We start from the raw sequence: 24549 nt of genomic DNA, 5'->3' as shown, positions 1-24549 counted from the left end.
ACTTTAGCACACATTATGATAGCTTTTCCAGATAGTTGTATAAAAAACAAAAGATTATTTCTGATTAAAATATTTGGTATCACCTATTGTCACTTGCTCTCCATTGAGATTCACTAGTTTCTCAGCAGTTTCACATTGATAAAAACTATTTTGGCACTTCGTTACATAATGTTCTATTTAGAAAAACCTTATTGATAAAGAGACTTCCTTTTTAGTAGCTGAATTCTTAGATATGGCTTCACTTACCAAAGTTCCACAAGTATTACATAATTTTCAATTCAATTAGTATCTTAAACTACGAAACTTTGGTTTTCTTAAAATTAGCATTGGTTGCTTGATTGTAGGTTTGTCACCAAAAAGTGCTGCTTCACTTTCAGAGGTTGGAAATCTTTTCTGATATATCAAGGGATATTCCTTCTGAAACTTAAAAATGAGGTGAGGAATTAGAGGGTATTTAACATTATTATCTGAGCTGAAGCCACTGGTCAACATTTTATAAGGATTCAGTGCCTTTCTCAAAGATGTATTACAGAGATCAGTATCCTTTCACTTTATTCTTGCTTCTCCCTCCACTTCCTCACACATGAAAGGTACCCTGTAATATTTCTTAGATTCCAGTTAGCATTAACATCTAGGATTCTCTTCTGCTGTTAATTCTCCTAAATTCCAGATGTTCTTCCTTCTCATTGGTAAAGGCTATGAAGGTCGCAAGGATCTAGTTAGTACATTTCATACTTCTTTGAGTGTCTCAGACCAGGAATTGGACTTGCCAGAATCATGTGGCTACAGGGTTTTGATGTAGAGCTAAAAATTCTAAATGGTAATGATGAGTCACTAAAAGTTACATATTATAGTCCTAAGTTTATAATTATTTTCCCAGGGTAATGCATGCTTTAAACATAAAACACTGGAAGTAAAGGAGAGTATCTGTTATTATGGTTATTATGAAAATTTCAGGACAGAGTAAAACCAGGCAGGTAGTCATACATAGCCTACATATATGATATTTAAAATTCAAAATATTAAAATGAGAAATTCGATTCTAAATGTCATTAAATAACAATCAGCAATAGCATATTAGAAAATATTTACGATTGAAACTTGTTCATTCCCTTACCTGTTTTAGTTTTTTCCTTTTCTCCTTCACAGGCAAACTCTTATTTTTAATAATATTCTCTAAAAGTTCTGCAACTGCAGCTTGAGAGGTAGAAACTTTTTGTTCATCAAACTCCTGAGCACTAATTTGTTTACAGTATGAATAAGTTGGCAAAGGAGCAATCACTCCATCTCCAGGATTTTTAATCTGTAATGAACAAAATGATACATACAGTCAAATCTATTAATTCTGGTCATGTTCCTATTTGGTAAAGGGTTCTTCTGATGGGTTTTAATACCTATTATTTTGCCACCAAACATTCAACACTTTAAGAAAACTGTATTATGCAGCAGAGTAGCAATAAGTCAGTAGGGTCTCAATCCCAGCCCTACAACCTACTAGCTTTATAACCATCAGAAAGTTATTTAAACTGGTCTTGGTCTGTCTCCTCACCTGTAAAATGTGAATGTACATGAGATAATGTATATAAAATGCTTAGCACACAAGTATTAAATAAAGGTAGCTAACACCATTAGAACCAATAACCATGGATTTTATTCTTTTAACTACAAAACATTAACAAAGTGATATTTTAATTCATCTTAAAACATTAACGTTTTGAAATGGTAATAAAGGGTTCATCTACTATTTTTGAGATGTAAGAGCATGGGCAGGGCCCATAACATCTGTAGACAAGGTGATTAGGAACCAAGATGGCAGAGTAGAAGGACGTGCTCTAACTCCCTCTTGAGAGAACACGAGAATCACAACTAGCTGCTGGACAATCATTGACAGGAAGACACTGGAACTCACCAAAAAAGATACCCCACATCCAAAGAAAAAAGGAGAAGCCACAATGAGATGGTAGGAGGGGCAGAATCACAGTAAAAACAAATCCCATAACTGCTGGGTGGGTGACTCACAGACTGGAGAACACTTATACCACAGAAGTCCACCCACTGGAGTGAAGGTTCTGAGCCCCACGTCAGGTTCCCAACCTTGGGGTCTGGCAATGGGAGGAGGAACTCCTAGAGAATCAGACTTTGAAGGCTAGTGGGATTTGATTGCAGGACTTCGACAGGACTGGGGGAAACAGAGACTCCACTCTTGGAGGGCACACACAAAGTAGTGTGCACATTGGGACCCAGGGGAAGGAGCAGTGATCCCAGGGGAGACTGAACCAGACCTACCTGCTAGTGTTGGAGGGTCTCATGCAGAGGTGGGCGGTGGCTGTGGCTCACCCTGGGGACAAGGACACTGGCAGCAGAAGTTCTGGGAAGTACTCCTTGGTGCGAGCCCTCCCAGAGTCCACAATTAGCCCCACCAAAGAGCCCAGGTAGGCTCCAGTGTTGGGTCTCCTCAGGCCAAACAATCAACAGGGCGGGAACCCAGCCCCACCCATCAGCAGTCAAGTGGATTAAAGTTTTACTGAGCTCTGCCCACCAGAGCAACAGTCAGCTCTACCCACCACCAGTCCTTCCCATTAGGAAGCTTGCACAAGCCTCTTAGATAGCCTCATCCACCAGAGGGTAGACAGCTGAAGCAAGAAGAACTACAATCTGGCAGCCTGTGGAACAAAAACCACATTCACAAAAACAGACAAGATGAAAAGGCAGAGGGCTATGTACCAGACGAAGGAACAAGATAAACCCCAGAAAAACAACTAAATGAGGTGGAGATAGGCAAACTTCCAGAAAAGAATTCAGAATAATGGTAGTGAAGATGATCCAAGATCTCGGAAAAAGAATGGAGGAAAAAATGGAGAAGATGCAAGAAATGTTTAACAAAGACCTAGAAGAATTAAAGAACAAACAAACAGAGATGAACAATACAATAACTGAAATGAAAACTACACTAGAAGGAATCAATAGCAGAATAACTGAGGCAGAAGAATGGATAAGTGACCTGGAAGACAAAATGGTGGAATTCACTGATGCAGAACAGAATAAAGAAAAAAGAATGAAAAAAAAATGAAGACAGCCTAAGAGACCTCGGGGACAACATTAAATGCAACAACATTCGCATTATAGGGGTCCCAGAAGGAGAAGAGAAAGAGAAAGGACCCGAGAAAATACTTGAAGAGATCATAGTTGAAAACTTCCCTAACATGGGAAAGGAAATAGCCACCCAAGTCCAGGAAGCACAGAGAGTCCCATACAGGATAAACCCAAGGAGAAACATGTCGAGACACATAGTAATCAAACTGGCAAAAATTAAAGACAAAGAAAAATTACTGAAAGCAGCAAGGGAAAACTGACAAATAACATACAAGGGAACTCCCATAAGGTTAACAGCTGATTTCTCAAGAGAAACTCTACAAGCCAGAAGGGAGTAGCATGATATACTTAAAAGTGATGAAAGGGAAGAACCTACAACCAAGATTACTCTACCTGGTAATGATCTCATTCAGATTCGATGGAGAAATCAAAAGCTTTACAGACAAGCAAAAGCTAAGAGAATTCAGCACCACCAAACCAGCTCTACAACAAATGCTAAAGGAACTTCTCTAAGTGGGAAACACAAAAGAAAAGGACCTACAAAAACAAACCTCCCAAAATTAAGAAAATGGTCATAGGAACATACATGTCGATAACTACCTTAAACGTGAATGGATTAAATGCTCCAACCAAAAGACACAGGCTTGCAGAATGGGTACAAAAACAAGACCCATCTATATGCTGTATACAAGAGACCCACTTCAGACCCAGGGACACATTCAGACTGAAAGTGAGGGGATGGAAAAAGATATTCCATGCAAATGGAAATCAAAAGAAAGCTGGAGTAGCAATACTCATATCAGATAAAATAGACTTTAAAATAAAGATTGTTGCAAGAGACAAGGAAGGACATTACATAATGATCAAGGGACCAATCCAAGAAGAAGATATAACAATTATAAATATATATGCACCCAACATAGGAGCACCTCAATACATAAGGCAACTGCTAACAGTTATAAAACAGGAAATCGACAGTAACACAATAATAGTGGGGGACTCAAACACCCCATTTACACCAATGGACAGATAATCCAAAATGAAAACAAATAAGGAAACAGAAGCTTTAAATGACACAATAGACCGGATATATTTAATTGATATTTATAAGCATTCCATCCAGAAACAGCAGATTACACTTTCTTCTCAAGTGCGCACGGAACATTCTCCAGGATAGATCACATCTTGGGTCACAAATCAGGGCACAGTAAATTTAAGAAAATTGAAATCATATCAAGCATCTTTTCTGATCACAACGCTATGAGATTACAAATAAATTACAGGGAAAAAAACGTAAAAAACACAAACACATGGAGGCTAAACACTACATTACTAAATAACCAAGAGATCACTGAAGAAATCAAAGAGGAAGTCAAAAAATACCTAGAGACAAATGACAATGAAAACATGACGATCCAAAACCTATGGGATGCAGCAAAAGTAGTTCTAAGAGGAAAGTTTATAGCTATACAAGCCTACCTCAAGAAACAAGAAAAATCTCAAACAATCTAACCTTACACCTAAAGGAACTAGAGAAAGAAGAACAAACAAAAGCCAAAGTTAGCAGAAGGAAAGAAATCATAAAGATCAGAGCAGAAATAAATGAAATAGAAAGAAAGAAAACAATAGCAAGGATCAATAAAACTAAAAGCTGGTTCTTTGAGAAGATAAACAAAATTGATAAACCATTAGCCAGACTCATCAAGAAAAAGAGAGAGAGGACTCAAATCAATAAAATTAGAAATGAAAAAGGAGAAGTTACGACAGACACTACAGAAATACAAAGCATCGTTAAGAAACTACTACAAGCAACTCTATGCCAATAAAATGGACAACCTGGAAGAAATGGACAAATTCTTAGATAGGTATAATCTTCCAAGACTGAAACAGGAAGAAATAGAAAATATGAACAGACCAATCACAAGTAATGAAATTGAAATTGTGATTAAAAATCTTCCAACAAATGAAAGTCCAGGACTGGATGGCTTCACAGGTGAATTCTATCAAACATTTAGAGAAGAGCTAATACCCATCCTTCTCAAACTCTTACAAAAAATTGCAGAGGAAGAAACACTCCCAAACTCATTCTATGAGGCCACCATCACCCGGATACCCAAACAAGACAAAGATACTACAAAAAAAGAAAATTACAGACCAATATCACTGATGAATATAGATGCAAAAATCCTCAACAAAATACTAGCAAATAGAATCCAACAGCACATTAAAAGGATCATACACCATGGTCAAGTGGGATTTATCTCAGGGATGCAAGGATTCTTCAATATACACAAATCAATCAATGTGATATACCATATTAACAAACTGAAGAATAAAAACCATATGATCATCTCAATAGATGCAGAAAAAGTTTTTGACAAAATTCAACACCCATTTATGATAAAAACTCTCCAGAAAGTGGGCATAGAGGGAACCTACCTCAACATAATAAAGGCCATGTACGACAAACCCACAGCAAACACCATTCTCAATGGTGAAAAACTGAAAGCATTTCCTCTAAGATCAGGAACAAGACAAGGATGTCCACTCTCGCCACTATTATTCAACATAGTTTTGGAAGTTCTAGCCATGGCAATCAGAGAAGAAAAAGAAATAAAAGGAATACAGACTGGAAAAGAAGAAGTAAAACTGTCACTGTTTGCAGATGACATGATACTATACATAGGGAATCCTAAAGATGCCACCAGAAAACTACTAGAGCTAATCAATGAATTAGGTAAAGTTGCAGGATACAAAATTAATGCACAGAAATCTCTTGCATTCCTATACACTAATGATGAAAAATCTAAAAGAGAAATTAAGCAAACACTCCCATTTACCATTGCAACAAAAAGAATAAAATACCTAGGAATAAACCTACCTAGGGAGACAAAAGACCTATATGCAGAAAAGTATAATAAGACACTGATGAAAGAAATTAAAGATGATACCAACAGATGGAGAGATATACCATGTTCTTGGATTGGAAGAATCAATATTGTGAAAATGACTATACCACCCAAAGCAATCTACAGATTCAATGCAATCCCTATTAAATTACCAATGGCATTTTTTACAGAACTAGAACAAAAAATCTTAAAATAGCCAGAGCAGTCTTGAGGGAAAAAAACAGAGCTGGAGGAATCAGACTCCCTGACTTCAGACTATACTACAAAGCTACAGTAATCAAGACAATATGGTACTGGCACAAAAACAGAAACATAGATCAGTGGAACAACATAGAAAGCCCAGAGATAAATCCACGCACCTATGGTCAACTAATCTATGACAAAGGAGGCGAGGACATGCAATGGAGAAAAGACAATCTCTTCAATAAGTGGTGCTGGGAAAACTGGACAGCTACATGTAAAAGAATGAAATTAGAATACTCCCTAACACCATACACAAAAATAAAGTCAAAATGGATTAGAGACCTAAATGTAAGACTGGATACTATCAAACTCTTAGAGGAAAACATAGGAAGAACACTTTTTGACATAAATCACAGCAAGATCTTTTTTGATCTACCTCCTACAGTAATGAAAATAAAAACAAAAATAAACAAATGGGACCTAATGAAACTTCAAAGCTTTTGCACAGGAAAGGAAACCATAAACAGGACGAAAAGACAACCCTTAGAATGGGCGAAAATATTTGCAAACGAATCAACGGAGAAAGGATTAATCTCCAAAGTATATAAACAGCTCATGCAGCTCTATATTAAAAAGAACAAACAACCCAATCCAAAAATGGGCAGAAGACCTAAACAGACATTTCTCCAAAGAAGAGATACAGATGGCCAAGAAGCACATGTAAAGCTGCTCAACATCACTAGTTATTAGAGAAATGCAAATCAAAACTACAATGAGGTATCACCTCACAACAGTTAGAATGGGCATCATCAGAAAATCTACAAAGAACAAGTGCTGGTGAAGGTGTGGAGAAAAGGGAACCCTCTTGCACTGTTTGTGGGAATGTAAATTGATACAGCCACTATGAAGAACAGTATGGAGGTTCCTTAAAAATTTAAAAATTGAATTACCATATGATCCAGCAATGCCAATACTGGGCATATACCCAGAGAAAAGCATAATTCAAAAAGATACATGCACCCCAGTGTTCATTGCAGCACTATTTACAATAGCCAGGTCATGGAAGCAATGTAAATGCCCATCGACAGATGAATGGATAAAGAATATGTGGTACATATATACAATGGAACATTACTCAGCCATAAAAAGGAATGGAATTGGGCCATTTGTAGAGATGTGGATGGATCTAGAGACTGTCATACAGAGTGAAGTAAGTCAGAAAGAGAAAAACAAATATCGTATGTTAGCACATATATGTGGAACCTAGAAAAATGGTACAGATGAACCGGTTTTCAGGGAAGAAATTGAGACATGGATGTAGAGAACAAATGTATGGACACTAAGGGGGGAAAGCGGTGGGGGGGTGGAGTGGTGGTGTGATGAATTGGGCAATTGGGATTGATATGTATACACTGATGTGTATAAAATTGATGACCAATTAGGACCTGCTGTAGGAAAAAAAAAATATGTAGACAAGAGAAAGAATTGTAGGGGATAGTTATAATTACAGTAAGTCATGGCAATATTAGAATAGTATGTATAGGAAGAAATATGAATATGTGTGTTGGGCAGCTAAGGACTGAATATAGCAGACATCTGTTGTTTTTGGTTGCTTAGATTCCTTCTCTCCTTATAAAAGTTCTTCCCATTCTACTCCAACTATCCTTACCTTTCGTGAAGAACAGATTCTTCTCTAATCTATGTAGAGCCACTCAGAGAATGGGCCCTCTCTTCAACCCACTCACCCTCAACCACCTAGAGAATGTGCATTTAATCTAGATTTGGCCACTCTATGTATATACCATTAACTTTTCAAATTGGAGGTGAGGAATGGTTTTTTTTTCCCTTTGGATGGCAAATATAAGTCTATGACTCAAGAGCTTTAATCAGCCATATCCAATCATGTGAAGGAGCCATTTTTCAAATATAGGACCGAAATGGAAATAAGTGATGAAGGGATGGAAACAGTCCTATTGCTATTTGAATATCCATATTCTGTCTACATTCTTGACTTTTGGAGGTTATTTATGTGAGCTGATAAAGTCTCCCTTTCTGATTAGGCTAGTTTGAGATGAGTTTGCCACTTACAACTGACTAATGCAGAGAATTTTAAGACTTAGAATACATACATGGCCCTTTCTTAAGTAGTCAAGATGTTTCTCCACTGCAGTCTGTAGGTAAGAGGGTACTTGGAGAATTTCCTGTTGATGATCCATCAAGAAAGAAACTAATCGTGCAGCAAGAAGCTCATCAAGATCTACTTCTTCAGCACAGCGTAACACACACCGAGAGAAAGTATGTATCATCTAGAAACGTTAAAAGATGTGAATTTAAAAACTTAAGGTTTTATATAAATTAGAATACCAGTAATTTCTAGGTAGTATTATGCTAAAGGATTGAGATAAAGTGATAAGCAGACTTCAGCTTACAAAATGAGGACAATAACTTATTACATTAGAAAGAATAAAATGCCAATTTTTTTATAGTGCTTGTTAAGTATTTCCTTAATATAAATTCCAAATGATTACAGAAGGCCTAGCTTTTTCTTCAGTTTTGTCTCAATTTTATCACTAAACACCTAGGTTCCATTAATACCATACAAATATGGTGCTTAAAGACTGTTAGAGAACAGTGACTTATTAAATTAACCCCATAAAAGCACAGATTAGGAGAATATATAAACACAAGTGGTTACAAGGTTGGCATCATTTATCTTTTGAAACTGGAAAACAGTTTTTAATGCTATTCTATTAGTCTTTAAAAACAATTAGTACATTGTATTTTTCAATTCCATCATGACAATCTTCAAATCCTGGGGTAAATTTTGTGTTTCAAAACTAATTTACTCTCATTCATGTCCATATAACCCACCAAATATAAGACACACACATGTACACACGCACACATAAACACTCACACACCTCATTCTAAAATAATTTGAATATCAGAATTGTATTTTAAGTATTTTGCACATAATAGATGGTGAGCATATTTATTGAATTGAAATATTTTTGGTCTTATTCCTACATGCCTGGCAGGTTTTCCTATCTTCTTCCAATGCTCAGTCCTCAGCTTTTATTCTTTGTTTGCTCAGCTTTATAGAACTCATTTACTCCTATAGCCTCAACTACCACTTTTACAAAAAATATACTTTCTGCCCTAATATTTCTTCACCAGATTCATTTCCAACCTTCTGTCTGTAGGATAAATTTCACTTAGATATTCTATAACCTGAATCTCAAAAAGTGTAAAATCAAAATTACCTCCTTCTTACTCATATCTCTCTAAATATCTTTTCCTACAAACTTCCCTATGCTTTTTAATGATGCCACAGTTACTTAAGAATAATTCTTCCTCTTTATATTAGGTATGTCGTTTTATTAAAAAACTGTCCTTAATAAGTGGAAGAACGGAGCTTAGCTACAGATTCCTTGCTACAAGAACAATCTGTAAATTGAAGCTGTGCTCTGAGGAAGTGGCAGCTCTTTATAGAAAGACAGAGAGAGAGAGAGAGAGAGGAAGAGAGAGATAAAGAGAGGGAGGGAAAGAGATATTAGAGATACTATTTCAAGAGTTCATTTCCAGTCAACATCTGCATATAAATGCCTTGTTTCCCTCATCTTCATATGGAGCCTAAGACTGCTTCACAGTACCTCTCCCAACTTCCTGCCCACAATGACAAGCTATCCTAATTCACATAACACATCAAATACAATTTTCCCACTACTACAATATCTGAAACACTTTGACTTACTACACATGAATTTCCCATTAATTCTTTATTTCACAGGGTTATAGTGCCCTTTGGCTTTCAACAGTGCCTACATCTCCTCTTCCTTCCCCACCAAACAGAATTGGCTCTAGGCAATATAATATGGTCTGACAGTTAACCACTATGAAGTGATACAGCGTGAGTGAATAGGCAAAGTCCTTAGGTAAAGATCAAGATGTGAAAGTATAAAAGACTGGGCACAAAGGATTAATGCACCAGTATTCTGCTGCTAGGAAAGGTTAGACTTTCAAAAGCCTTTTTTTAACTCAAGAATCTAGGATTTCAAGACCATGACATGACTTGAGTAGTATGCTTAGATGGTTTGGTCTTCTTTCTTTCTTTTTTTTTTCGGGGGGGGGTGCGGTGCAGTTTATGAACTGGACTTATTCTTTCCTTAAGAAATCAACTTACCAGTGACCTTGTACCCATTGCATCATGAAGTTGGGGCATATCAACATTTTGACTCATTCGCGAAATCATGCGCATTAAAAGTTGAAGCCGTCTACGATTTGGTGGGGGAAGTAACAAACAACACAACTGTAGTGCATCGATGGCAACCCTCTCTAAATGAGGTTGTAGCAAACCTAGAAGGCAAATTACCCCCCAGAAAAAAATCATCAATGACACTAGCTGCTTTCATACTACCAGCATATAGTTATATAAAGAAGGCAAAATAATATTTTAATATTTCGTTTGACTATTCCCAGAAATTTCCACATTCTTCAAAAGCATGGTAAGATACTCATTATTTTCTTCATAACCCATTGGATTATGAAGGATTGAAAATCCTTCACTTATTACAAATAAAGTGACTCAGAATAAGTGCAATTTAAGGGAAAGAAAAGGAGTGCTTTAGGTAAGTAGAATAAATCTTGGTTATGCCATGACAAGTCTTTTACAATATGAAACTTTCCTTCTGGAGGGAAAAAGTAAAGCAATTTCAGAGAAGAAAAGCCAGGTAAGTGAAACAGGGTTAGTAAACACTAAAAGTTAACATTACATGCGTTGAAAGCATCAACCTTACTTTGTGTGCCAGTCAACATAGAGGAAGCTGGAGGTAAAGAGTTTTCTGAAAGTTCTATTGTACTTTTGCAGAGTCTTTTATTGACTGTGGTACTAGACTCTCCGAGTTCACCTTCCATAGCTGTTTGCACACTTGTGCTGCCTTGTCCAAGATTTGGTTTCATGATAATTTCAGCCACTGGCATATTAATATAACTATTCCTTCTTGTACTACTTCTTAAAAGTAAACTCTGAGATCTACAAAGCTGTTTTGACTTGCACTTTCCATTACATAACTCCTCTTGGTCTTGAACGGTCAAAGTAGAGGTTCTTTTAAAACCAACACAGAGTGGTTTTTGAATACTTTCCTCTGAATGAAGATGCATTAGGGATTCCTGTTTGGTCTCAGACTCTAAAAATTGTTTATTATTTTGTCCTTTTATGTTCAGAACAGATTGATGGAAGACACTGGAGACCTCTTTACTTGAACTCCCTGGTAAATCTATAATTCCTTCTAATGAATAGCACCTTGGTTTGATGCTAGAGGATAGAACGTGCATACTACTTAAGCCTATTAAATTATGACAACTTCCTCCCATTATGTCATTAACACTGGCTCTTCTGTTTTTTAAATTAACTAGCTGCATTTTCTTAGCATAGTTTTCTTGAAATCCTTGATCACTTATCTGCAGTCTCTCAGTAGTATCTGATTCTTCTTTGTTTTTGTCTTTATGAAGCAGACTGAGAAGAAGACACTCAGTTGATTTGAAGGAATTCAGACTGTTTAAGTGAAGGATTTTTGAAGACTGTGGATCATCTTGGATTTTATGTATCCCACTGGGTCTATCTGAAACTGTGACGTAGCCACAAACAACTACCAGGAAATGAAACAAAAATTAAGATGCAACTGTATGACAGTGGACAAAAATAAAACAAAAACAAGAGTAACGTTAAAAAAACAAAGCATCACTATAGTACATATTGTTAGTATAGTACAAATAGCAGTTGCTTAATTCAGAAGCCACTTAAATAGGACACATGCAACATTCAGTTACAAAGTGCAAGACTCGAGGTTTTCCAACTTGTGATGAAAATAACTTTAAAATTTATTTCAACAATCTAATTAAATGGATTCAGTCAAATACATGAAAAAATATCTACTTTCAGTCTACAAGTATTAGAAAATTCTTAATTATAAGACAACTGTAGTTTAATAAAACATATATATCATTTTTGTTTCTGGTACCTGGTATAGAACTACTAAACCCCATGGAATTTCCAGTGACAGGAGTCTTTTGTTATTCACAATGAGCCTATTAGAGCTAGCCTCAGTTTATGCTAATGAGGTGACTTAGGCTTAGCCCTTCTTGGAAGGTTGGAACTTTTAGCCTTACCTCAGACCTCCCTGGAGGGGGTGGTGGGGTAGTGGTGGTTGGTGGAGGTCAGACTTAGTCAACAATGAGCAATGATTTAATCAACCATGCCTATGTAATGAAACCTCAGTTAAAACTCTGAAACAACACAGCTATGGGAGCTTACCAGTTGGTGAATACATGGACACGCTTGTGGGGGATGACATTCCTGGAGAGAACATAGAAGCTCTGCACAACCCTTACCCCCATTCCTTGCCCTATATATCTCTTCCATTTGGCTGTTCCTGACTTGTATCCTTTATAATAAACTGGTAATCATTAAGTAAAGCACTTTCCAGAGTTCTGTGAGCCGTTACATTGAATTATTAAACTTCAGGGGGTTGTGGGAACCCCTAACTTGGTAGTTAGCCAGGCAGAAATGTCAGTAAACCTGAGGACCTCATTTGCAGCTGGTGAATGAAGTGAGGGCAGCGTTGTGGAACTGAGCCCTTGATCTCTGGGGTCTGAGCTAGCACTGGGTAGTTAGTATCAGAGCTGAAAGACTTTGTCCTCAACTTTTTGGGGTCTGGGTTAACTCTGGGTAGTTAGTGTCAGAAATGAACTGAATTGTAAGACACCCTATTGGTGTAGAGAATTGGTGTTGGAATGGTATATTTGAATTACTGGAAAACAACATAACAACAACCAGAGTATTCCTGAAGTTTAAAATAATTTATAGCCTGCCACCTTCATGTTTACCTATACTTTTAGATCTTTTAAATTATGGGGGACTTGGAAACTAATAAAATACATTTAAATAATAAATAAAAATCTATACATACCCAAAATGTTCACAAATAATTCATAATATTCAAAGGTAAGTAGAGGTTCAGGGAGATCTAGAAAATAATCTGCAATTGTTCTGAATACATCTCGTTCAAATCCAACATAAGTTGGATTATTCATATCATTACTTCTTGGCCCTAAGTAGAGGCAAAAAATAAAAAAAAAAGGTGAAATATAATTTATTTTAAATATAGTTTTTAAAGATACTTATAAAAAGCATAAAACATATACTTATTTCATGAAGGAGTTATGTTTAACAAATTGTCACAATTTAAAAATTTAAAGGGTTGTGCATATCTCATTCCTTCTCACCATCTTGTCATTAGAAATCACTGCAACTATTAGCATTTTGTTTAATTTTAATATTTATATGACTGAAAAATTGTATATAAAGCAAAATTTGAAATATATTTTAAAAGCATCAGGACAGCTTATTTTAATGGGATTTTATCACAATTCATTTTATAAAGCAAAGATTATTTGGATTATGCAAATAATTCTTTCAAATTGTCTTTTGTAAATTTACATTTTTGTGATTAAATTTTGCCTGACGTGAAGCATACCCTGAATGAGTTTAAATAATATCTTTACATCGCTGTTCCATTAGCTTAACATTATTGAAATAATCATGTCTACTCATTAGTATTTTCCTCAGAAATAAATTCTGATCTTATGTTACAGGTGAGGAAACTGAAGCTCAGAGCAACTTGCTCAAGGTAAAAGAGGTTTGGTGGCAAAGCTAAAATTAGAATCTAGAGCAGTATAAAGCGAGAGCAAGTCACAGGATCTTGAGGTTTAATAGCATTTAAAGTGTGGTCCATGGACTACATAATCAGAATCATCCAGTGTACATATTAAAAGTATATATAATCTCCTCTAAACAGTCCAGAATCTATCAGAATTCCTATGGAGCTAGGAATTACTGATCTAGAAATGTTTGCTTCTGGTTCACTAATTAAGTAGTTTCCTAACACGGAGCTGGGCATCTTGCTGTAAGAATCTTCTGAGACATGATTTAAAAAAAAAAAAAAAAAAAATCCTGACATACTGAATCGACTGAATCTGAATATTTGCTGAGTTTCTCTAGCGACTGTGATATGCACTCAGATTTGAGAGTTACTATGTTATCTTTCAAGTTAACACACATATACACACTTAATAGCTTAAAGTCTAATAAGGATTTTATGTGGAACAAATAGACAATTTTTCTGAGGAGGATAGAAGAAATATTCTTAATATGTAGAATAAAAAAATTGATAATCATTAAAAGTTTTCTAAGATAGAAAATACTTTACTGGAATTAAAAACACAGAATTTACAGTTAGAGAATCTAGGTTTGAATACATAGCTCCTTATGTATCAGAAAAAAAGACTTTCTAAGCCTTAGTTTTCTCTTCTAGAAAAAAAATTATGAATAGTATACTGATCTTTGATTCCTGTATGTCACAGGATTACAGTGGGGGATTAAATAACAAACAAGTTAAGTAAAAGTCTTAATATTGCCTCTGGCTAGACATATTGTTGTTAAACTGGAATTTAGTAAGCTATATCTTGGTATCATTTATGTGTAATGTGGACTGAGAAGAAAAAGAAACAAATCCCTAAAGATGGGGCATCAGAGAAATCCCTGGAAGTATGCTATCTGAGTTGCTAATCATGAGCCAAGGTATGAGAGAGAAGGACAGTTACGTAGCGAGAAGGTAGAAAGAGAATCTCGGAAATCTTTAGCTTCTGATAAAGATCTTTATCTTGAATTGATAACTTTTTTCTATAACTAATATTATTTACTTATTGTTAGTTATCCTGTTATTTTGTCATATTGACACCCAGTGGACAACAAGGGAATATATACTTACCCTGAACATTAATAAAATACTAATTTTATAAAAACTAGAAAAATACTTTTGTAACAAAATTATTAAAATATAATTTAACTTTTGATGATTTAGAAGCATACACCTCTGCATATTTTAAAAACTGATTTTCGAGAGCAATTAGGGTTTTGTACTAGAACTAGGGTCTTAAATTATAAAACTCACTTATCACTGATCACTATGGAAAAAACTTGAAGAATGAAATGCTAAAAAATGATCTGATTAATGACAGACCATTTTTTTTCATAAACATAAAAGTCCCATTAATATATCCTATGGAGTAGAAGCATGTCATGAAACACCAAATGTTGAAGCCGTGTACAATGGCAAGGGGACTGAAGTGGGTTTTATAAGACTTCATTTCTGACGGAAACTTTCAACTTACCAGCTGCATTACTTAGAAGTTGCTATTTGAACTCTCTGGACTCACTAAAGCAATTGATGTAGATTATACCTAAAAATCCTCTGAGATCCTCTAGCCTATGATTTTATGATTTATGAGAACTGAGTCATAAATGACGGGCTTGGATTATAAAATCACTATCTGCATAGAAAAAGTTAAGGGCTCTATAACACACTCCACATGCAAAGAAGTGTAATCAGTTCTACTAGATATTCATTTAAACATCAACAGAAAGAATATAATTTAATTTTATCAGGACTTTATAAATTATTAAAAATAATTCCTTGCTTCTTATTAAATATTTTATCAATATAATACACACACACACACACACACACACACAGTTTGTTTAACTTACAATTTGCTAGGCACTTCATGGCAGATAATACCCAGTGAGGAAGGTCATCTACACAAAAAATTAATAGTGTTCAATCATACAGTTATGATGATAGTATATTTAAAACTTAACACTTATTATATAATTATACATACATGTGTGTATACACACACACACACACACACACGTATGTGTACCAGCAGGATTAAAAATGATTACATATTTAATAAGACATAGGGCCAAGACAGTATTTTACAATACAAGTTTAAAAAGTTAGCTATGCTATTTGAATATTACTGATTTGAGTGAGACCTATGATTGAAACAAGCTATATTTGAATATTAAGGTACTTTCGCAGTGAGGCTTGCTTAAAATCTTTCAATTGCCACTATGTGAAACATGACACATAAGTGTAGCATTTTTTTGACACAAACACAAAAACCACACATACATTTGACTTGAAAAGTTAATAGTTATAAAGAATAGAAAGCTTAGATGGAGAGCATATAATCAAGTTATTTTAGGTAATGAAAGATACAACTGGTCCAAAGCTACAAGCATACACAACATAGTTCTTAAGTTTTAACATTTACTTTTTTGCTCCTACAATTAAACCCTCAAAGTTCTTGCCCACAAAAAGAAACTCAAAGTAATGCATGTCAATTAATTCTACAGACAGCAATTGATTATAAAAAAATGAGCCAACATTTTCAGTAAATTTATTAATACATTTCCTGTAAGCTTTCCAATACATCTGGCTTAAATTATTTCCCCAATTTTCCTATCTTATATCTGAAATCAATATATTATATAAACACATATATAATACAAAGCCAGATTTCTTTAGAATACTGTTCATGAGAGTTTTGACTTATTTTATAGGGTGTTACTTTGGGTTTGTATGTATGTCTTGACCCCTTTAAATTTGTATATAACTTCTCATGTAAGCTCCAGGAAGGCATGGACCATTTCTCTCTTGCTTATCACTAATCTTTAGCATAGTGCCTGGCACATTGTAGGTCCTCAATAAAATGTGATTAATCAATAGTTTTAATTATATTTGAATATCTTTTGGATGCTTAACCCTGTCATTAAAAAAAAATCATTCAAGAATCCACCTTAAGAGCTAAAATAAGTGTGAATAATATTCATTTAAAAATTAGCCCACTATGATTACTAAAGCACCTCTGATAAATCAGTAGTCTCCCTGACGTTCTCTCAACTGAAGTATTCTACTTTCTACATTTTGGTCTCTCTTTATCCCCACAATAGCTGCAACCTTTGTTAGCATGTTTAAAATGATTCCAACTTCTTTTATTGATACCAACCTGATTTGTCTTGCAGTATAACTACTCCGTGCTTACTTGTATTGGTCATGTTGTACATTATACATTGAGGAATTACTTGCTTGGGATTTATGACTTCTTCTAGGGATGACACACCTAAAATTGTTTGCAGGCTAAATAGGAGAAAGAATACAAACTGTTTTTCCTCCATAAAATAAGTGGAATAGAATACAAATATGAAAGAGTTTGAATGGAAAACAAACAAAGCTTTTGGAATATTTTTCTTAAATCAACCTCTAAGACTTATATTAGTATTTACTTTAAAATATCTTAATAACCGTTGCAGGATTCCAATATAGACCCCAAACTAGAGCTACAACTTTGAGTCAAAGAAAAAGCAAATTATATTGAAAACATTCTACTTCTATTGTACCAGAACTATCGCAAGAATATTTATTAAGAAACACATATACAGGTTAAATTCTAAGCTTTGCGAATTAATTTGTTCTTCCTCAACTGCATATCTTGATGAAAATATCAAATTAACATTCTAAACACCTCAGAAACTTGCTTATAGCTTAGTTATAGCTTACTAGATCAGAATAACATATCTCCAAGCTTCTTCAACATCTTTCTGGCTTATTTCTCTATTATCAATGGAGTTTTCTTGATGTTCATTGATTATTTCACAGCTCATTTTCTCTGCATTTTCCTGAAAAAAGAATTACTTTGGTTTAATATGGTATGCTCACATTTTGGAGATAATGAACTGACACCACTTCTAATATTTAGTAATTCTATTAGTATCAGCCCATTGTGGAGCTGTAAGGTGTCACTTGAAGAAATAATGCAATATATTGTAATAGAGCTTTCCGTTTTGCAGCTTCCTCCACCACCCTCAAATTAATTTAAAACAAAACATGCTTAAATTATACAAATACTATTTCAAGTACGTCCCACTACCATTTTTATTTTCGTTTCTGTGAGTTCCAAACAAATTTACACATACATTTTTAGAATATAATATAGTTAAGAGATTCCAAGTATTGGCTTCAAATATTAATCATTCACTTTTAATGATTCTATTATTAAGCACGTAGTAATTATATTTAAACTAGTAAAGGATGTTTTACCTGAGAGAAATGTAATCCATGCTTTTTAGGAGTTCTCCGAGATAAGTTTCGTAATTTAAAAATACTATCTTTATCTTTGGAAAAGTTCTCTATTCTGTTTTTTCTCAATTCTGGATGCCTTTGTGGAAGAGTTTTAAGTGGAGAATTTGCAGGAAATCTGGTTTAAGAATAATATGCAATTAAATAATGTGAGATCATAAACTTTTAGTGCCATTTATCTTAAAAATAACTTAAAAAAACTGGATTTATTTACATTATCAAGGAATGAATCTTCTACATAAATTAATTTTCCCATTAAACTTTTAAAAGAATTTTAATAGTTTTCTGCTTTCTTTAGTAAACTGTATGTATTTCAAAGATACAAAAAAGTACAGAAAATAATATAAAACAACATCCACATAGGTAACCATCAACCAATGCAACTATTAACATTTTACCAAGACTTCATTATCTTTTTAAATTTTTTTAAATTAAAAAAAATTTTAATTATTATTTTTAAAATTTAATTAATTAATTAATGGCTACGTTGGGTCTTCATTGCTGCGCGTGGGCTTTCTCTAGTTGTGGCGAGTGGAGGCTACTCTTCATTGGGGTGCGCAGACTTCTCATTGCAGTGGCTTCTCTTGTTGTAGAGTACGGGCTCTAGGCACGTGGGCTTTAGTAGTTGCAGCGTGTGGGCTCAGTGGTTGTGGCTTGCAGGCTCTAGAGCGCAGGCTCAGTAGTTGTGGCACACAGGCTTAGTTGCTCCGCGGCATGTGGGATCTTCCTGGACCAGGGCTCGAACCTGTGTCCCCTGCACTGGCAGGTGGATTCTTAACCACTGCACCACCAGGGAAGCTCCATTATCTTTTTTATTAATGAAAGAAATTCTTTGCTAATTCTATTTCTCTCTTCCTAAGGGAAATCATTAACCTATAGTTAGTGTATTTCCTTCTTGTTCATGTTTTCATACTTTAAATAAATATACATAAACAATATCTCTATGGTATCTTTTAACATAATCAAGTTTATGCATAAGTTTTTAGTCACCTCAGAAGTTTTTTTCTTATTCCTCTGTCCTAAAAATAGTTTCTTATATTCTTTCAGAAGAGTTTTATTTTCATATTTAGGTATTTAATTTATGTATAACTCACACCAAGTTTCTTTATATGTAAGGGTTTATATTCTCAGCACTTAATGGTCTTAATTTAAATTTAATTAAGCCCAGATAATCAGGTAAGGCAATTCTCTTCCTCAAAATTGACTTGGACCTTTACATTATCAAATGAACTCTAAAATCTGCTTGTTAAATCCTACAAAAAATTATGTAGGGGTTTTGAATGAAGATGCATTGAATTTATACATCAATTTGGGAAGAAGTGACTTATTTTTATGACACTAAGTCTTTTCATTCATGAACAGAATATTCTTCTCCACTTATTATTTTAAGTACAATTTGATAATTTTCTCCAGTAAGGTCTTACACATTTTTGTTATACTTTATTTTTAACTACGTCATAGTTTTGTTACCACTATAAAAGCACTAGAGGTAGAGAGACTAGTTGAAGAGTTATGCAGAATTCCAGGTAAGAGAGAATAGTAGTCTCACGAAAAGAACATTCATTAAGAGAAGTAGACAGATCAGAGAATACTGAGGCAGCATGATAGACATGGTTTGATAATTACATCATATTTAAAAGGGAGAAGGGAAAGAATGAAGGTAACTACAGGGAAGACTGTGCCATTCATTCAGATATGGATATAAGAGGTCAGAATTTAGGTTAAGAGATGTTAGTGATTTTCCATATACTATATTTGAAGTGCCTGTTTAATAGGCAAAAGTGGGCCTAAAGCTCAGGAGAGGTATTTGGGTTGGAAGTTTGAAAATCATAAGAAAAGTAAGTGGAGACATGGTATGAGATTGCCCAGGGAGAGAGGTGAAGGGTAGACAAGCCTAGGACCTTGAGGACAGTAAAAGCTAAAGGATGAGCAGCAGCATAGGAACTCAAAAGGTGACTGATGAGTAGTAGAGAGAGGAAAGATTTGTAGGGTGTTATACAAGATATTCATATGCTTGTTATTGCAGTTTACTTGTATGACATATCATCTTTGACACATAGGCAAGAATCAATTTCTACATTTCATTTGAAAAGTACTAATTTTGCAGAGTAAAAAAACATGGGGGGCTTTCCTGGTGGCGCAGTGGTTGAGAGTCCGCCTGCCGATGCAGGGAACACGGGTTTGTGCCCCGATCCGGGAAGATCCCACATGCTACGGAGCGGCTGGGCCCGTGAGCCATGGCCGCTGAGCCTGCGCGTCCGGAGCCTGTGCTCCGCAACGGGAGAGGCCACAACGGTGAGAGGCCCGCGTACCGCAAAAAAACAAAACAAAACAAAACAAAAAAACCCCACAAAAAAACACATGGGTATTAGAATTCAAAGACCTCATTTAAGGGATATATAATCAAGAACTCCGGGTACGAGAGAGAAAAATCAATTATGCTGGCCTGAGGGAGTCAGAAAGGCCCCACATATGCTACAATACAGCTGACATGAGAAGAAACGTGTTTACTAATCTGATGAATGTGCACATGAACATATTTCAGACCAAGGGAATAAAATTTGTTGACGCATAGTCTCAGGCTCTTCACCTGTAAGAAGGAGTTAATATTTTCCTTGCTGAGCTATTCTAGGGATTAAACAAAGAAAACATGTAACTCATAAAGTAGGGCTTCTGGTATATGATATATATATGGTATATGATATATATGGTATATATATATCATATATATATATGATATATATGGTATATATGGTATATGATAAATTCTTAATAAATAATCTCTTCAACCTGTGGTATATTTCTTTTGTTAGTTATTATATAAAGTTTGCTATTATTTATTTCATCACATGTGTTCTTAGATTATATAGATTACATATCACTTGAAGGTAAGGACCTGTGAGAACTTGTCATGTAATTCTTAAATCTATGAAACTAAAGGTTGATAATGTTCTGTCCTTGACATGTTACAGAGCTTTCAGAATATGTAAAAGTGACACTATCTCATTCTTTCCTCCCAACTCCTTATTTTATTATAATTTTTAATTGTGCAGCAATAACCTTTAACTAACTTTAACTTTTAAATGGTTTTAATTGGACTAAGAGCAGTAAGTTTTCTGCAGAAAATATTACTTCCCCTGAAGAGGCTGCTGTTTTAGTAAAAGTATTAGAAGTGGAGTGAAACTTCATTGTTAAGTAATTCAGTTTTGCAGTTATTTCTTTGTTTAGTACCTGAATAGCTGACTGTTGTCATCAAGATTTTCTGATCCCCATTTGCCTTTGATATCTTCAATGACATGGTTCTTCAGAAATTTTCTCAATAGCTGGATAGTCTGTTGCCTTGTAACCTCAGGACCAAAATTGCTATTATTTCTTAATAGGTCATAAAGCCAGTCTACTGCTTCTCCTGCTGTAAAACAATTGCCATATTTTTTAAAGTGTTGCCTGTGTTTCCTTAGAGGCATTCCCGCTCGAAAAGATGTGGTAACTTCATTCCACTGCAAATAGAAAGGAAAAAAAATTTTTTTAATTAGACAAAGAAAATTCTCTCATTCGCATCTTGTTAAATCATTAAAATTCATGAAGAAATCACTTGTCTTATTTGTGCTAAAGAAAATTTTACATCCCATACTGAGTTCTTTTTATTAATTCTAGTATTGTAATAATATTTTTATGTAATAGTTTTGGACTACAAGCACTTCACTGGCTGGTTGGCTTACTTAGGAAACCTAGGAATAAAGGAGAACTACAATGAACCTGCCTTTAGTCCTCAACAGAGAAAGCATTTATTCCTGTTTCTTCCTGTTTCTTTAACCTCAACTAATATTAATAATATGATAGTAGCATTTGTGTCAGACATTATGCATTACACTCATTATTTCACTTTAATTCTCACAATTCTATGAATAGGTACTATTACTATCCCATTTTCAGATAAGGAATATGAAGCACAGAGATATTTAATAATTTGACAAAGGTCACACAGCTAAAACCCAGGCATTGGATTGACTCTAGAACCTGTACTCATAACTAACTATGCAGGCCAAACAAAACTCTTTGCAGGCAATAGTTTTATTGGTAAAATACCTTTAGTATTAAAGTATTAATATACCTTTAGTATATTTACTAGTGAAGATCCCAATAATTTACATAGAACATATGCGGTAAGTTAAGTTTTAAGTCTACTGTTTGTTTAATGACGCTGTGATATATCTACATTTTCAAAAGATACACTTTCCAAAACTGTTTTCAAATTACCCAAACTTTTGGGTTCGTGGCAGGTCTACGGGGAGTGGTATAGAATAAACATATAACTTTTTAATTAAAAAATCTTACATTAGAGGTTAAGAAATCTGATTTGTAACCCCAACTATGCTACTACTCGCTATGCTACCACTTATCTAACCTATGTGGTCCCAACATCACAACACAGAATTTAAGGTCTGAAAACACAATAACTGTATTCTTTTCTTTCCACACTTCCACATTTCATATATTATTCGAGAAACTTATATTGAGCTGCAATTTATCCAGAGAATAAGTTGTTTGTTATTCTACAGATCACAGCACACTTTCACATACAGTATGTCTACTCTAGGACATCTTTTAGCCTGGGCATGTATCATTAGCTGTAGTTTACCAAGGTGGAAACTGACGCTCACAGAAGTGACTCTACTAATGTCACATAACCAGTGGCACAGTATCCTCTTGGATTGATGATCCAAATACACAAGCCACTCTATGCAAGTACAAATCCGGTGACTACCAACAGTGGTTCCTGATGGGTATTTAAAACATTCTTAGTTATGAAATAGCTGTTACTGAGTGGCATTCAGTCGGTACATCCTGCATTAAATTCTACAGGACCGGCTAAACGAAGCTGTCACAAACAATCGGGCTTGCCCCCAGTCTGACCCTACAAAGCACTGGAACTCAAAACTCTTCTCGAATCCTTATGCGGGTAGAAAATCAGGCGTGCGGAGCGGCTAAACTCAGAATATTCCAAGACATTTCAGAGGACGCCGACAGCACCAAGAACAGGGGTAGCTTCAGAAGCTGACTCCGATGCGCCCACCCGGGGTGCCCGGAGCAAAGGAGGGGGACAGGCGTGTCCTGCAAGGGTCCGCGATATCCGTGAACTCCCCTCATTCTCCTCTTCAGCCACCCAAGAGGTTCTGGGACCTATCCCTCCGCCCGAGGGAAAGCTACAAACGTTCTCACGTAAAAGCAGCCATCACCCCGGCTGGCCAGTCTCGTTCACGCGCGGTCTTACCAGCCTGGTGGCCCGATAAGGCCCGGGAGGCACACCCTGATTTTCCATTCCTCCCACTGGGCCCGAGGGTCTGTCAGCGCCCGGTGCCAGGCATGGCGGCGCAAGGCGACACTCAGCCCCCGAGAAGCCGGCGGCAGCGCAGCCTCCCACAACCGTCGGCCCCGCCATCGATTTGAATACCTCAGAGGGCTGCGCTGATTGGCTGCGCCGTTGGGCCACGTGACGCGCCGCCCTGACCCCGCCGCCGTCCGCGTGGGCTGTGGACTCTTAAGGCTTTCGCGCGGGCCGTGGGGCTTGCGCCGGCTGGTCTACTCCCGGGCGGGGCCGACGAGACAGGCGCCCGGCCTAACCTGGCTTCCCTGTAGCTGCTTCTCCCTCTTGCGGTCGTTGGCGAGGCGGAGTCATGTTTCCACATTCAGAACGGGTGAGGCGGTTTAGCTCCCCACAGCATGGTTTGGAGCCAAGCCTTTGGGTTGAAGGAATTTGAAATTTGCAAAGAAAAAAAGAACAGACAAGCGTTTTCTGCCTGGCCTTAGGGGATCTCAGGCAGTGGTTAGCATGTGAAACCAACCTGGGGCGTACTTTTCACCTGACAGATCCCTTGGTTTTGCTTCTGGAAAGCTTCCTGGGTGTATGTTGCAGTGCTGTCCCTTTCGTAGATTTTTGCAGGGGCGACAGTTCCATTCTCCCCAGTGCTAAAATGTAGGTTAACATCCCCGCCCCCCGCTCCACCTCCCCACCGGTTAATTCGGTAGTAAAATGGAGCTTAAGTAGTTTTCCGTAAGTGCACACAATAAGGGGCTTGGGACAGGTGATTCAAAACTTGCCAAATTTCTTCCCTTAAGAAAATCTACTGCCATATCAAACAAGAGTTCTGGTTATGTTTGAATCACCGTTATACATTTGAGGGAATTTTAGAAATCTGCATCAAACGTCATTTTTCAAATGAAAAAGCTAAGTTTCCCAGCGTTGAAGAACTTGCCCCAAATCTCAGGTCCTGTTGGCTGACCTCATACTTCGTACTTTTAATAAAAGTTCTATCTCCAGC

At 36.0% G+C, this 24549-nt stretch overlaps 1 protein-coding gene across 2 annotated transcripts; it reads right to left on the bottom strand.

Annotated features, from left to right (window-relative positions):
• Positions 1 to 171: 171 nt before the first annotated feature.
• On the bottom strand, positions 172 to 23564 carry DEPDC1 (DEP domain containing 1). 2 transcript variants are annotated; one of them, XM_030865911.2, is made up of 12 exons: positions 23502 to 23564; positions 21461 to 21726; positions 18191 to 18347; positions 17651 to 17769; positions 17100 to 17230; positions 15793 to 15840; positions 13154 to 13294; positions 10982 to 11833; positions 10369 to 10541; positions 8315 to 8491; positions 1118 to 1303; positions 172 to 423 (listed from the first exon to the last, which is right to left on the bottom strand). In XM_030865911.2, exons 1-12 carry the CDS (start codon positions 23547 to 23549, stop codon positions 283 to 285), a joined length of 2439 nt encoding a protein of 812 aa, XP_030721771.2. In that variant the 5' UTR covers positions 23550 to 23564; the 3' UTR covers positions 172 to 282. The 2 variants fall into 2 exon arrangements, with proteins under 2 accessions (XP_030721771.2, XP_030721772.2); XM_030865912.2 differs by lacking the exon at positions 10982 to 11833 and having other exon boundaries at positions 23502 to 23549.
• Between the last annotated feature and the right edge of the window lie 985 nt (positions 23565 to 24549).

This window comes from Globicephala melas, chromosome 1 (assembly GCF_963455315.2).
Source record: "Globicephala melas chromosome 1, mGloMel1.2, whole genome shotgun sequence".
In the NCBI taxonomy this organism is placed as follows: Eukaryota; Metazoa; Chordata; class Mammalia; order Artiodactyla; family Delphinidae; genus Globicephala; species Globicephala melas.
Note: the sequence above shows the minus strand (reverse complement) of the source record. Positions and strands in the feature narration are given on the sequence as shown.